Consider the following 15,730-nt stretch of genomic DNA (forward strand, 5'->3'; position numbering starts at 1 on the left):
TGCATCACTGCCTGGTATGGGAACTGTACCTCCCTCAATCGCAGGAATCTGCAGAGAGTGGTGCAGACAGTCCAGCGCATCTGTAGTTGTGAACTTCCCATGATTCAGGACATTAACATCGATAGATGAGAAAACAGGCCTCAAAGGATAATCGGGTGTCCGAGTCACCCCACCACAATTTATTCTAGCTGCTACCATCCGGGAAGCGGTACCGCAGTTAAAAGCCAGGACCAACAGGCTCCCGGACAGCTTCTTCCACCAGGCCATCAGACTGATTAACTCACGCTGATCTGAGTGTATTTCTATGTTATATTGACTGTTCTATTTATTATAAATTACTATGATTGCATATTGCATATTTAGATGGAGAAGTAGCATAAAGATTTTTACTCATCCTGTACGTGAACGATGTAAGAAATAAAGTCAATTCAATTCATGTACAGCACTTGATGGTGCGATCCCTTTGGAGATGGCAGAAGTTGCGGAGAATATGTGCTGGCCGTGGAGGCTGGTGGGTTGGTAGGTGAGGGGAAAAGGAACTCTATCCCTGATAGAGTGGTGGGAAGATGGGTTGAGAGGAGACGTTTGTGAAATAGTCCCAAACATTCCTTCCAGGAGAGGTGAAACTTCACCTGTGAGCCTGTTGAAGTCATATACTGTGTCCGGTGCTCCCAGTGTAGCCTCCTGTATATCCATGAGACCCGGAGTAGATTGGGAGACTGCTTCGTCGAGCATCTACATTCCATCCACCAGAAGAAGCGGGATCTCCCAATGGCCACCCATTTTAATTCTACTTCCCATACCCATTCCAATACGTCCATGCGTGGCCTTCTCTACTGTCATGATGAGGCCATACTCAGGTTGGAGGAGGAACACCTTATCTTCCTCTGAGTATCCTCCAACCTGATGGCAGGAACATCGATTTCTCAATCTTCAGGTAATGCCCCCACCCCCTTCACCATTCCGCATCCCCTTTTCCCTTTCTCACCTTATCTCCTTGCCTGCCCATCACCTCCATCTGGTGCCCCTCCACCCTTTTCTTTCTTCCATGGCCTTCTGTCTTCTCCTATTAGATTTTCTCTTCTCCAGCGCTGTAACTCTCTACCAATCAACTTCCCAGTCCTTTACTTCAGCACTCTCTCTCTCAGGGTATCACCTACCACCTTGTGTTTCTCGCCTTCCTCCCCCCACTTTTTAACTCTACTCCTCATCTTTCTTTTTCCTTTGGTCCTGCTGAAGGATCTTGTCCCAAAACGTTCACTATACATGTCTGACGAATGCAGGGAGGTACTACTGCAGTTGTACAAGGCCTTGGTGAGACCACACCTGGAGTATTGTGTGCAGTTTTGGTCCCCTAATCTGAGGAAAGACATCTTTGCCATAGAGGGAGTACAAAGAAGATTCCTGGGATGGCAGGTCATTCATATGAAGAAAGACTGGATGAACTGGGTTTGTACTCGTTGGAATTTAGAAGATTGAGGGGGGGATCTGATTGAAACGTATAAGATCCTAAAGGGATTGGACAGGCTAGATGCGGGAAGATTGTTCCCGATGTTGGGGAGGTCCAGAACGAGGGGTCACAGTTTGAGGATAGAGGGGAAGTCTTTTAGGACTGAGATTAGGAAAAACTTCTTCACACAGAGAGTGGTGAATCTGTGGAATTCTCTGCCACAGCAAACTGTTGAGGCTAGTTCATTGGCTATGTTTAAGAGGGAGTTATATATGGCCCTTGTGGCTACAGGGGTCAGGGGGTATGGAGGGAAGGCTGGGGTGGGGTTCTGAGTTGGATGATCAGCCATGATCATAATAAATGGCGGTGCAGGCTCGTAGGGCCGAATGGCCTACTCCTGCACCTATTTTCTATGTTTCTATGTTTCTATTACAATAGGTTTGGATAACAGGCAATGAAGTAGCAGATGAAATACATTGTATGCGGTATATTGGGTGCAGGGGGGATATACAAAGATGTTGCCTGGATTGGGGAGCATACCTTATGAGAATAGGTTGAGTGAACTCGGCCTTTTCTCCTTGGAGCGATGAAGGACGAGAGCTGACCTGATAGAGGTGTATAAGATGGTGAGAGGCATTGATCGTGTGAATAGTCAGAGGCTTTTCCCAGGGCTGAAATGGCTAATACGAGAGGGCACAGTTTTAAGGTGCTTGGGAGTAGGTACAGAGGAGATATCAGGGGTAAGTTTTTTACGCAGTGAGTAGTGAGTGCATGGAATGGGCTGCCAGCGGTGGTGGTTGAGGTGGAAACAATAGGGTCTTTTAAGAGTCTCCTGCATAGGTACATGGAGCTTAGAAAACTGGAGGACGATAGGTAAGCCTAGGTAGTTCTAGGGTAAGAACATGTTCGGCTGAGCTTTGTGGGCTGAAGGGCCTGTATTGTGTTGTAGGTTTTCTATGTTTCTAAGGCACTGCACATGAGGCTGCTGAACAAGATGACAGCTCATGGAATTACAGGAAAGATGCTTGTATGGGTCGAAGATTGGCTGACTGACAAGGGAGTAAGAGTCAGAATAATGTGGAGAATTCTGTTTTGCTGTCGCTCACTAATGGTGTTCCATAGGGGTCAGTATTCAGACAGCATATTTTCATATTAAATCTGAATGATATGGATGACTGAATTGATACCTTGGTGATGAACTTTGCAGTTGATACAAAGATAGGTACGGGACAGGTAGTTTGGAGCAAAGCCGGAGTCTGCAGAAGGACTTTGATAGGTTTGGATAACAGGTAATGAAGTAGCAGATGAAATACATTGTCTGAGGTATATTGGGTGCAGGCGGGATATACAAAGACGTTGCCTGGATTGGGGAGCATACCTTATGAGAATAGGTTGAGCGAACTCGGCATTTTCTCCTTGGAGCGATGGAGGATAAGAGGTGACCTGATAGAGGTGTATAAGATGGTGAGAGGCATTAATCATGTGGATGGTCAGAGGCTTCTTCCCAGGGCTGAAATGGCTAATATGAGAGGGCACAGTTTTAAGGTGCTTGGGAGTAGGTACAGAGGAGATATCAGTGGTAACTTTTTACGCAGTGAGTAGTGAGTACATGGAATGGGCTGCCAGCGGTGGTGGTTGAGGTGGAAATGATAGGGTCTTTTAAGAGTCTCCTGGATAGGTACATGGAGCTCAGAAAAATGGAGGACAATAGGTAAGCCTAGGTAGTTCTAGGGTAAGAACATGTTCGGCTGAGCTTCGTGGGCTGCAGGGCCTGTATTGTGTTGCAGGTTTTCTATGTTTCTAAGGAGCTGCACGTGAGGCTACTTAGCAAGATCACAGCTCATGGAATTACAGGAAAGATGCTTGTATGGGTCGAAGATTGGCTGACTGACAAGGGAGAAAGAGTCAGAATAATGTGGGCAATTCTGTTCTGCTGTCAGTAACTAATGGTGTTCCGTGGGGGTCAGTATTGAGACTGCATCTTTTCATGTTAAATCTGAATGATACGGATAACGGAATTGATACCTGGGTGATGAATTTTACAGCTGATACAAAGCTAGGTACGGGACAGGTAGTTTAGAGCAAAGCTGGAGTCTGCAGAAGGACTTTGATAGGGTTGGAGAACAGACAACGAAGTAGCAGATGAAATATAGTGTACGCAAGTGTCCGGTCATGTACAATTGGTAGAAAGAATAAAGACGGAGAGAAAAAAATAAATGGGAGAAAATACAAAAATCAGAAATAGGTACTTGGGAGTCCTTGAGCAGGAGTCCCTTAAGGTTTGCTTGCAGATTGAGTTGATTAAGGATGACAGCTGTAATGTTAGCATACAAGAGCAAGGATGTGACACTGTAGCTTTATAATGTATTGGTCAGATTGCTGTTGGTGTATTGTGAGGAGTTTCTGACCTCCTATCTGAGAAAAAGATGTGCTGGTATTGGAGCGCGTCCGGAGAAGGTTCACAAGAATGATTCCAGGAATGAAAGGGTTAACGTATGAGGAGCGTTAGACGGCTTTGACCCGCTGGTCTAGAAGAAAGAGAGGGGATCTCATTGAAACCTATGGAATATTGAAAGGCCTCGACAGAGTGGCTATGAAGAAGATGCACCCTACACTGTGTGAGTCTGGGACCAGAGGCCACGGCCTCAATGTATAGGGCATTCACTGACAGCAGAGAATTTCTGTTGTCAGGGAGTGGTTAATCTTTGGAATTCATTGCCACAGACGGAGTAGAGGCCAAGTCAGTGAGTGTATCATAAATGGATGTTCAAGGATTATGGGGAGAAGGCAGGAGAATAGTGTTGAGAGGGATAATGAATTGGACATGAAGGAATGGTGGAGCAGACTCGATTAACTGAGCAGCCTCTGTCTCATATCTCATGGCTCATGGTCTGAAGAAGAGGCTAGTGAGGTTGCATTAGGGTTAGGGTATTGTTAGGGTATCCACGCCTGGACTATTGTATTCAGTTTTGGTCGTTCTGTTGTAGGAGTGAGGACGTCAAGCTGGAATGAGTGCAGGGGAGATTTACGAGAATGCTGCCGGTACTCGAGGGACTGAGTTCTGGAGAGAGGCTGGGCAGGTTGGGACTTCACACCTTGAAGTGCAGGAGATTGAGTCTGACATGATGCAGGTGTTCCAAACCCTGAGTGTACAGAAATGGGGAACGTGCGCAGTCCTTTTCCCCGCTTTTGTGGAATCAACAACCAGAGGGCACCGGTTCAAAGTGAGAGAGGTTTGATTTAATAGGGATGCCAGGGGAAAATTATTAATCCACTCTCCCTACCGGTTCATTGTTTAACTAACTCGATGAGTCCACTTGCAGGTTAAAGGAGCAACACCTCATATTACATCCGGGTAGTTTACAACCCGATGGCATGAACATCGACATCTTTAACTTCTACCTCTTCCTTTTCTTTTCATCAACCCACACATCCGTCTCCTCCATTCTGTCTCCTCACTTCTCTCTTCTCCACGGCAGATCATCTCCCCCGGTTCCTCTTTTACTTCCTCTTTTCCCCATGGTCCGCTCTCCTATCCTAACAGATTCCTTCTTTTCAGCCCTTTGCATTTTCCACCTCCCACCTCACAGCGTCTCACTTCATCGCCCACCTCCCCCACCCACTCACCTTCACTCTGATCTGACTTCACCTATCATCTACCAGCTTGGACTCTTTCCACTCCCCGCACCATCTTATTCCCGCTTTTCCCAGTTCCAGTCCTGATGAAGGGTCTCGGCAGGAAATCTCTGTTTTGCTTTATCCCCCTCTATAGAAGCTACCTGACCTCCTGACTTCCTCCAACATCTTGTGTTTGTTACTCTGCATCTCCAACACCTGCAGAATCTCATCGGGACAGAGTGCAGAATGCAGAGACTACATCGGTCTCACTAATGTTGAGGAGGCCACACCTGGAAAACTGGAAACTGTCGATGACCCCAACAGGCATGATGTTGAAAAGTTGCCTCATATGGAAGGACTGTTTGGGACCCTGATTGGTGGTGAGGAGAGTGGTTTGGGGCAGGTCTAGCATTTCATCCACTTGTAGAGTTGGCTTCCAGCCCCCTACACCTCTCCTTATCGCTGTAAACCTCTCCCTTTTGTGGACAACACTGCTGCTTGGTGGTGATTTGCCATAATAACAGGAGCCCCTGATTTGTGGACTCCATTGTCACCGGGTGGCACTCTGCCACAAAAACGCTGCAGACTGCTGAAATGTTTATTCAAGATTGTTTAATTCCATTTCCAGCAGACACATGTAAACAAGACTGAAATAACTATTACTCCGGCTCCAATGCAACACAACAGCACAATAGTAAAAACATATAACCACAGCTTATATACGGTGCATGGATTGATTGGATGTCCATAAAGTGACACTCGGCATAGGATATCTGCAAATAAGATGAGAGACAGGAAATTATAAAATAGAGGTGTTTGGTGGTGTGGAAGGGTGGGTTAGTTGGGTAGAGACATTTATCAGCCTTACTGCTTGGGGAAAGTAGCTGTCCCAGAGGCTGGCAGTCCTGGTGAGGATGCTGCATAGTCTACCCAGATGGGAGTGGGACAAACAGTCCATGAGTGGGATGAGTGGAGGTTGATTATGAAAATCAGGTTGGTGTTTGATCTCAAGAGAGGGAATTTGGAAAATACCAATGAGATGCCTTTTTGAACAGCTTGTAATTGTGCCCATTAGGGAAAAGTTAATTTTGGATTGGGTGTTGTGTAATGAACCAGATTTGATTACGAAGCTTATGGTAAAGGAAACGTGGACTTGGTGATCATAACATGTTAGAATTCACACTGCACTTTGAGAGGGGAAAGGTACAAGAAGATGCATCATTATTAGTGGAGTGAGGGGAACTACGGAGGCATGGGAGAAGAGCTCACCAAAGTTGATTGGAAGGGGACACTAGCATGGATGATGGCAGAATAGTAATGTCTGTTTTCCTGCCTCTCCAGCCTCAACCTGCCTCTGCCTTTCCACAGCCTCCATCTTTAATTTTTCTAACTTGTACGGGAGCCCAAGCTCACTAGGTTTACTTTCAGGAAACACCTCCAACTCCTCCACTTTAAACACACCCTCAGATACATAATGTTCAGCTATTATCCTCTGCATCTGTGACCTCCTCATTGTCAATTTCACCTTAGCAAGTTTTAACCTTTTAGCAATACTCAACAACTCAATCCTTCTGGTGTCCTTTAGTGCCTCAGAGGTTGATGCTTCCAGATGTTTATCAACATCCATTGCTGCTGATTTTCCACACACAAGTAAATCAAAAGGGATTTCCCCAATGAAATCAATAATTAATCAACACGCTTCCAAATCTGTTCATATCCTGGATGCAAGCCCAAATTTTGTTATGAACTCTAACGCTTTAGAAATGAGCCAGCCGCAATAGACTACACTTGGAGTCTGTTTTTGATGTTAAATCCGCTATCTTTATTAGTATCTACTAACAATATAGTAATTTAAGCAAGATAAACAAAAGTTAACAGTGTTATGTGTACGTGTGTAAATATAACTCCCAAACTATTGAGCTCAGGGGAAACAAGGCTTGGAGTCTTGAGATGGTGAACTATGAAAGTTCAGTTCAACAACAGAATAGGTGATGAGAGAGAGATATTTGTAATCCAGGGTAAATGTCCAGAGAAGGCAATTATGTCAAATTCCACAGTTTCCACAGTGGTAAAACGAAAGAACAGTCGCTGTAGATTTTATCCGTCGTTGTTCCAAATCCACATACAAATTATCACCGAAGGTGACTTGTCACAAGGGGTATCGTCTTCAAGTGAATTTCCACACCACACCCAGGCAAGGGTTAACACATAAGTGGTCTTCACAGGATACCCCAAATCAGATCCACTCGTATGGATCAAACGAGGTAACAACCTCACATACGATGTTCGCTGAATCGATAATTAACCCACCCTTGTGGGCAGAGGAAAGTTCTAAACAGCGACCCTTGGCCAGTAGTTCCCTTGTTTCGATCCTTCCATTTATCCTCCTTCATCTCCGTCTGACTCTGAGTATCTGTGTCCTCGGTTAAAACTAAACAAGCTGTGAGCGATGTAAACAAGCTGCAAGTCAGACTGATTTCCATTCTTAATCTCTCTCTCTCTCAAAATGACAGTCCACAGCAAAAGAGATCTAGGGATTCATAACAATGGTCACTCCCCATTGTGAACTGACTGGTGTGCCAGTAGGTGGGATGACTGAGTGAATCCTTTCCCACATTCTGAGCTGGTGAATGGCTTCTCCCCAGTGTGAACTCGCTGATGTCTCTGTAGGTTGGATGACTGACTGAATCTCTTCCCACAGACTGAGCAGGTGAACGGTTTCTCCCCAGTGTGAACTCGCAGATGTGTCAGTAGGGTGGACGATTGAGTGAATCCTTTCCCACATTCTGAGCAGGTAAACGGCCACTCCCCAGTGTGAACTGACTGGTGTGCCAGTAGTTGGGATGACCGAGTGAATACATTCCCACATTCTGAGCAGGTGAATGGCTTATCCCCAGTGTGAACTCGCTGATGACTCTGTAGGGTGGATGAATCAGTGAATCTCTTCCCACAGACTGAGCAGGTGAACGGCTTCTCCCCTGTGTGAACTAACTGGTGTCTCTGTAGGTTGGATGAATCAGTGAATCTCTTCCCACAGACTGAGCAGGTGAACGGCTTCTCCCCAGTGTGAACTCGTTGATGTCTCTGCAGGGTGGATAACTGAGTGAATCCCTTCCCACATTCTGAGCAGGTGAATGGCTTCTCCCCAGTGTGAACTCGCTGATGAATCTGTAGTTTGGATGACTGAGTGAATCCCTTCCCACATTCTGAACAGGTGAACGGCTTCTCCCCAGTGTGAACTCGCTGATGACTCTGTACGGTGGATGAATCAGTGAATCTTTTCCCACAGACTGAGCAGGTGAACGGCTTCTCCCCAGTGTGAACTCGCTGATGTCTCTGTAGGTTGGATGAATCAGTGAATCTCCTCCCACAGACTGAGCAGGTGAATGGCTTCTGCTCAGTGTGAACTCGCTGATGACTCTGTAGTGTGGATAACCAAGTGAATCTCTTCCCACAGACTGAGCACGTGAATGGCTTCTCCCCAGTGTGAACTCGCTGATGTGCCATTAGGTTGGATGACTCAGTAAATTCCTTCCCACAGTCTGAGTAGGCGAATGGCCGCTCCCCGGTGTAAACACACTGGTGAGCCATTGTGTCAGATGACTGAGTGAATCCTTTCCCACAAATTCAGCAGATGACCAGCCTCTGCCCAGTGTGAACTGACTGGTGAGTCCACAGGTGGGAAGACCGACTGAATCCTTTCTCACACACAGAATAGATGAATGGCCTTGTCCCGGTGTGAACTTGCTGATGTACCTTCAGTTGAGATGACCGAGTAAATCCATTCCCACTGTCCGAGCACGTGATCGGCCTCTCCCCTGTGTAAAATAATGGGCGTGCCAATTGGTCAAATGAACGAGTGAATCCCTCCCCACTGTGTGGGCAGGAAGGATGGCCGATTGAATCCCTTGCTCCTTTTCTTAAATATCTAGACAGAGACGGCAAAACTGGCGTGTCGTGTCTGAGATTCCTGGAGACAAATTCCTTCTCGTTTTTAATCTGTAAAAAGAATAACAAAATCCATCAGTGGGAGTAGGACAACATTTCAGATGAGATTGCTTGAGTTGCCAAGGTTTGATCTGGTATCACGCTGTAACAGTGAGATTCAACCCAAGATGGACAGAGAAATCATCTTCTAACTGGGCACAGAGCTGGTATCTGGAGTGACCATCAAATTCTCTGATGCTCTTCCTGTCTCTATAAGAATGGGGCATTTCTGCCATCTCCAATCTGTGACCTGGCTCAGTTTGACTCTCTCCATTGGTATTATTCCCTGTTCCTGCTGAGCAGCATGGGTGCCTGGCCCCACAGTAACTGAAACAGTATCACGCAAATAGTCTTTCTTGTCATGCATTTGGGATTTTCTTTTACGTATGATTAACTTAAAGTGCCACAGTGTTTGCGCCATATAAAAAAATTCCTGCTGAGATGAATGGTTGGTCTGCACGGCTGTGAAAAGGACTTAAAGTGAATTTTTGTATTATTTCAGGTTCTTGGGCCATCTGGTTTGTGCTGAACTATTTAAACTGCCCACTCCCATACCCCTACCATCCAGGTACCTACACAAACCTCTTAAATGTTCAATGCACCACTTGTGCTCTTTGCTCATTCCACACCTGGATGATCGTCGGTGTGAAGAAGTTTCCCCTCATGCTCCCCTTAACATTTCACCTTTCCCCCTTAACCCATGGCCTCTGGTTGTAGTCCCACCCCATCTCAGTGGTAAAATCCAGCTTGCATTTACCCTATCTATGTCCCTCATAATAGTGGTATACCTCCATCAAATCTCCCCTCAATCTTTTATGTTCCACGGAACAAAGTCCTGACCTGTTCAATCTTTCCTTATAACCCAAGTCCTACAGACCTGGCAACATCCTTGTGAATTTTCTCTGAACCTCTTTTACATCTTTCCTGTAGGTTGGTAACCAAAACTGCATGCAATATTCCAAATTAGGCTTCACCAGTGTCTTCTACAAGTCAACATAACATCCGTCTATTGTTGTCAGTACTCTAGTTCATGAAGGCCAATGGGCTGAAATCTTTCTTTCTGTCTCTATCTAACTGTGATACCACTTTCAGTGAATTAAAGACTTGTACTCCCAGGACCCTTTCTACTACAACACTCCTCAGTGCCCGACCAGTCACTGTGAAAGACCTCCCTTGGAAGGTCAGACCAAAGTGCAATACCTCACACTTGTCTGCATTAAATTACATTTTCCATTTCTCAAACCATTTTCCCAGCTGGTCCAGATCGCACTGCAAACCATGATAGTCTTCCTCGCTGACGACTACACCACCAATCTTGGTGTCAGCTACAAATTTTCTGATCCAGTTAACCACCCTATCATCCAGATTACTGATATAGATGACAAACAATAACAGATACAGCACTGATCCCTGTGGTGCACCACTAGTCACAGGATGCGGTCAAGAGGCAGCCATCTGCTACCACACACTGGCTTCTCCCAAAGACAGTGTGTCATCCAATTTACTATCTCATCTTCAATGCTGAGTGACTGAACCTTCTTGATCCACCTCCCATATTCCACCTCTGTAATCTGTACAGGGTCTAGGAATTTGATGCTGCTTTGCCTCACTTCTATAGACTCTGCGTTCATCTCCTGAGCAAAAAAAAATCTCCCACATCTATTTTGTCTCCTCATATGGATTACTGTTCCGATCTTGCAGAGGATTAATTTTTCCCTTGCAATCTTTTCACTCTTGACATATCTGCAGAATCCCTGAGGATTCTCCTTCATCTTGTCTGCTGGGGTAACCTCATGTCTGCTTTTATTTCTTTCATAAGTGTTCACTTGAATTTCCTGTATCTCACAAGTACCCCATTTGTTCCAATCTGCCTGTACCTGGTATGCACCTCCTTCTTATTGATCTGGGAGAGGAAAGCCAAAGGGGTGATAGAGCTGCTTGGTGGGGAGGTGGGGGTAGGGGAGGGTCAAACTAAAGTGGCAGGGGGAATGGGAACCTGAATAACAGAACAGATAGTGCAGGGTTTGCGGCGACATTTGTTGTTCAGACCTCAGACAAAGTCAGGAATGAAAAAGTTGAGCATGGTGCAGTGAATATGCTGAGCCCTGTATATTTCAATAGAAGCAGTAGTGTAGGAAAGGCGGATGTGTTCAGGGCATGGATCAACACCTGGAATTATGACACTAGGATCTGGCAACTGTGGACTGGGACAGGCTGCTTTATGGCAAAGGTGTGCTTGGTAAATTGAGGCCTTCAAAGTGAAATTTTGAAAGTACAAAGCGGGTATGTGCTTGTCAGAATAAAAGGTAAAGATAGAAACTGTAGGGAACCTTAGATTTCAAGAGATATCGAGACCCTGGTGAAGCACAAAATGGAGTTGCATAACAGGGATAGGCAGGCAGGTTGTTATGGAGTATAAGAAATGCAAGAGAACGCATAAGAAATAAATCAGGAGGGCTAAAAGAAGGCATGAGATTCCCCTTGCAGAAAAGATGAAGGATAATCCTCAGGGATTCTGGAGATAGATTAAAAGCAAAAAGATTGCAAGGCACAAAGTTGGTCCTCTGGAAGACCGGAATGGCAATCCATGTCTGGAACCAAAGCAGATGGGGGAGATCTTAAATATTTTTTTCATCTCTATTTACTCAGATGGACACAGTGTCAATGAGAGTGTGGAAAAGTGGCATTAAAATCGTGGACCCTGCACAGATTAAAGAAGAGGGTGGATAAATCTCCAGGGCATGACAAGGTGCTCCCTCGGTCCCCATGGGAGGCAAGTGCAGAAATCGTCGGGCACCAGCAGAGATAATTAAATCATCGTTAGTGACGGGAGAGTTATCAGAGGATTGTAGGATAGCCAAAGTTATTTCGCTGTTCAACATAGAACATAGAAATCTACAGCATATTCCAGGCCATTCAGCCCACAATGTTGTGCCAACCATGAAACTTACTCTGGAAACTGCCTAGAATTTCCCTAGCACATAGACCTCTATGTTTCTAAGCTCCATGTACCTATCTAAGAGACTGTTAAAAGACCCTATTGTATCTGCCTCGACCACCGCTGCTGGCAGTGCATTCCACACACCCACCACTCTCTGTGTAAAAAAACTTACCCCTGCCTTCCCCTCGGTACCTATTTCCAAGCAGCTTAAAACTATGCCCCTCACGTTAGCCATTTCAGCCCTGGGAAAAGCCTCTGGCTATCCACACGATCAATGCCCCTCATCATCTTATACACCTAAAAAAGGCTTTGTTGGAAGTAGGCAAAATTATGAGGGTATAGATGGGGTAAATGCAAGCAGCTTTTTCCACTGATGTTGGGTGAGACGACAACCAGAGGTCATGGGTAAGTGACTTGCCCATTTATACAACACAAAACAGGCCCTTCGGCCCACAATGCTGTGCTGAATATTACTTACTTCAGAAATTCCCTAGAGTTCCCCACAGCCCTGTATTTTTCTACGCACCATGTACCTATCCAGGAGCCTCTTAAAAGACCGTATTGTATCCGGCTTAATCACTGCGGCCGGCTGCCCATTCCACGCGCTCACCACTCTGTGTAAAAAACTTACCCCTTGAGGTGATATCACGTGTCAGGACGTGACTGGACAGAGTTCCTAACATGAGCAGAAATGAAGAATGATCGAGAAGCATGGCAGTGTAAGACATGGTTTTGCTGCTGTTAAATACAAGTTAAATTCTGCAGAATATGGTTTGTTATCAGTAACCCACGGTACGTATAAAGAACACAACACCCCTGACATCTCCTTCGTACCTGCCTCCAATCACCTTAAAATTGTGCCCTCTCTGCAGATTTTCTCTTGTTTGTGACTGGAGGCAGAACAAAGGTGATTTTCACAACAGCTGATGTAAAAGATTTTGTTCCCTTTCTCCGAGTTCCCGATCCTTGCATTTAGACAGCTGGAGCTCAGCTCTGTCTGAGAGATCCATCGGTTCCCATTCCCTCATCAGCCGGAAGCTCCCCGGGGCCCGTGTACGGATGGTGGGGCTGAGAGAGAGGGAAGAGAGCAGGACTGTCCCGGAAGTCACAACAATTATCCCTCAGTTGGTGTTGAATCCCCAACCCAACAATCTCCCTGACACCCGGAGACTCGCTCCTACCTGCTGTAGATCTTCTCAGGTCTTCCGTGTACTGTGCGCATGCGTGATATTCGGCAACGTCAGCACCCTCACGCCTGCGCATTAGATCGGTGATTCGGCGACGGCGAAATGTTTACGCAGGGATTTATGGGTAATCCCTGCGCCATTAAAAGTTTCTGCAAGCACCGGTTCCATGTCCATACCTAATTTTCTTTTGTGTGTATAGAAAAGTCAGCAACTGTTTTAACGCAGAAAGCGGCTCCCATAAACAATATACTCAATATCAACGTGTATCTAATGCCAACGTACAATCCTCTTACAATATAGATATAAAATACAAGAGATTCTGCAGTTGCTGGAAATACAGAGACGCACTCACACGCAAGATGCTGGAGGAACTTTGCAGTTCAGGCAGCAACTAAGCAGAGGAGTACACAGTGCAGGCATGCTGAAGGGGCTCGGCAGAAACGTTGTCTATTTATTCCTCTCCACATTCGTTGCCTGATCTGCTGATTTATTCCAGTATTTTGCAGAAATTAACCAACTTTTTTTTTCAATCAACAAGTTTCCAAATGTTTCTGATCTTTCATTTGTAGTCACATCCTGCAGATCTGATTCCTCCTCCTCCCCATAAACTCTGGACCCCATCTCTCTTTGGAGCCTCAAAGCCCTGACTCAGGCCGGCATCTCATTGGTTTCTGAATCTGCTCCATCGAAGATTCATTCGCTAGTCTGCTGCCAGACTTTAGAGGCGCATTGCAACAACCCAGCTGTCTGAGCTGTCAATAGACAGGTATATGGCGCTTAGGAAAATAGAGGGCAATGCAGTCGGGAAATTCCAGGCAGTTTCTGGAGTAGGTTACATGGTCGCACAACATTGTGAGCCGAAGGGCCTGCAATCTGCTCTAGATTTCTATGATTCTATGAAATTCAAGGGAAATCTCTTCTCCTGCAGAGTAGTGACGAGTTGCAACCTGTCATCACGAGGAGAGTGAGAGGTGAAGTGAACAGCAGGGCTAGACTTTAAAATACTGTTATGGAACAGAAACATGGGCAGGGACCAGACGGACTGAGTGGCCTCTCTAGTGTACATTGTAAGTTTGGCAGAGACAGTAAGTATCTGTGACATGAGATTTGAAACAGAACTGATTTATCTTTTACAGATCCACAATATTAAACACCAGTCTAGTTTATGGCTAACATCAGAAGAACATTTGATTTGATAAGGTACACCATGCAAGGCTTATTGAGAAAGTAAGGAGGCCTGGGATCCAAGGGGAGATTGCTTTGTGGATCAAGAGCTGGCTTGCCCACAGAAGGCAAAGGGTGGTTGTAGACAGGTCATATTCTGCATGGAGTTCGGTGACCAGTGGTGTGCCTCAGGGATCTGTTCTGGGACCCCTACTCTTTGTGATTTTTATAAATGACCTGGATGAGGAAGTGGAGGGATGGGTTAGTAAATTTGCTGATGACACAAAGGTTTGAGGTGTTGCGGATAGTGTGGAGGGCTGTCAGAGGTTACAGCAGACATTGATAGGATGCAAAACTGGGCTGAGAAGTAGAAGATGGAATTCAACCCAGATAAGTGTGAGGTGGTTCACTTTGGTAGGTCAAATATGATGGCAGAATATAGTATTAATGGTAAGACTCTTGGCAGTGTGGCGGATCAGAGGGATCTTTTGGTCCGAGTCCATAGGTCACTCAAAGCTGCTACGCAGGTTGACTCTGTGGTTAAGAAGGCGTACGGTGCATTGGCCTTAATCAACCCTGGGATTGAGTTTAGGAGCCGAGAGGTAGTGTTACAGCTAAATAGGACCCTGGTCAACCCCACTTGGAGTACTGTGCTCAGTTCTGTTCGCCTCACTACAGGAAGGACGTGGAAACCATAGAAAGGGTGTGGAAGGGATTTACAAGGATGTTCAAGCAACACACATAAAAGTTGCTGGTGAACGCAGCAGGCCAGGTAGCATCTCTAGGAAGAGGTGCAGTCGATGTTTCAGGCCGAGACCCTTCGTCAGGACTACAAGCATGTTGCCTGGATTGGGGAGCATGCCTTATGAGAATAGGTTGAGTGAACTCGGCCTTTTCTCCTTGGGGTGATGGAGGATGAGCGGTGACCTGATAGAGGTGTATAGGATGATGAGAGGCATTGATCTTGTGGATAGTCAAAGGCTTTTTCCCAGGGCTGAAATGGTTGCCACAAGAGGACAAAGGTTGAAGGTGCTGGGGAGCAGGTGCAGAGGAGATGTCAGGGGTAAGTTTTTTTTTGCACAGAGGGTGGTGAGTGCGTGGAATGGGCTGCCAACGATGGTGGTGGAGGCGGATATGATAGGGACTTTGAAGAGTCTCCTGGACATGGAAGTTAGAAAAATAGGGGGCTATAGGTAACCCTAGGTAATTTCTGAGCTAAGGATATATTCGGCACAGCATTGTGGCTGAGGGGCCTATGTTCTGCTGTAGTTTTTCTATGTTTCTAATTTCTATTCACATTCCTCCTGCCTCACTGGACAGGAACACTGAAGCATCAAGTGAGAAACAGCAGGAAGTGGCCATTCAGCCCCTCTAACCATCAAC

At 45.9% G+C, this 15,730-nt stretch overlaps 2 protein-coding genes across 2 annotated transcripts in view; one reads left to right on the top strand and one right to left on the bottom strand.

Moving 5' to 3' along the window:
- Positions 1-15,730, top strand: part of LOC134342171 (zinc finger protein 229-like) — a 150,066-nt gene that overhangs the window by 70,629 nt on the left and 63,707 nt on the right. The gene's annotated exons all lie outside the window — the stretch shown is intronic.
- Positions 6,892-9,164, bottom strand: LOC134342168 (oocyte zinc finger protein XlCOF6-like). The gene has a single exon (XM_063040142.1). It carries the CDS (start codon positions 8,657-8,659, stop codon positions 7,619-7,621), a length of 1,041 nt encoding a protein of 346 aa, XP_062896212.1. The 5' UTR covers positions 8,660-9,164; the 3' UTR covers positions 6,892-7,618.

The sequence above is a fragment of the Mobula hypostoma genome, unplaced genomic scaffold, assembly GCF_963921235.1.
Source record: "Mobula hypostoma unplaced genomic scaffold, sMobHyp1.1 scaffold_76, whole genome shotgun sequence".
NCBI classification, from domain to species: domain Eukaryota; kingdom Metazoa; phylum Chordata; class Chondrichthyes; order Myliobatiformes; family Myliobatidae; genus Mobula; species Mobula hypostoma.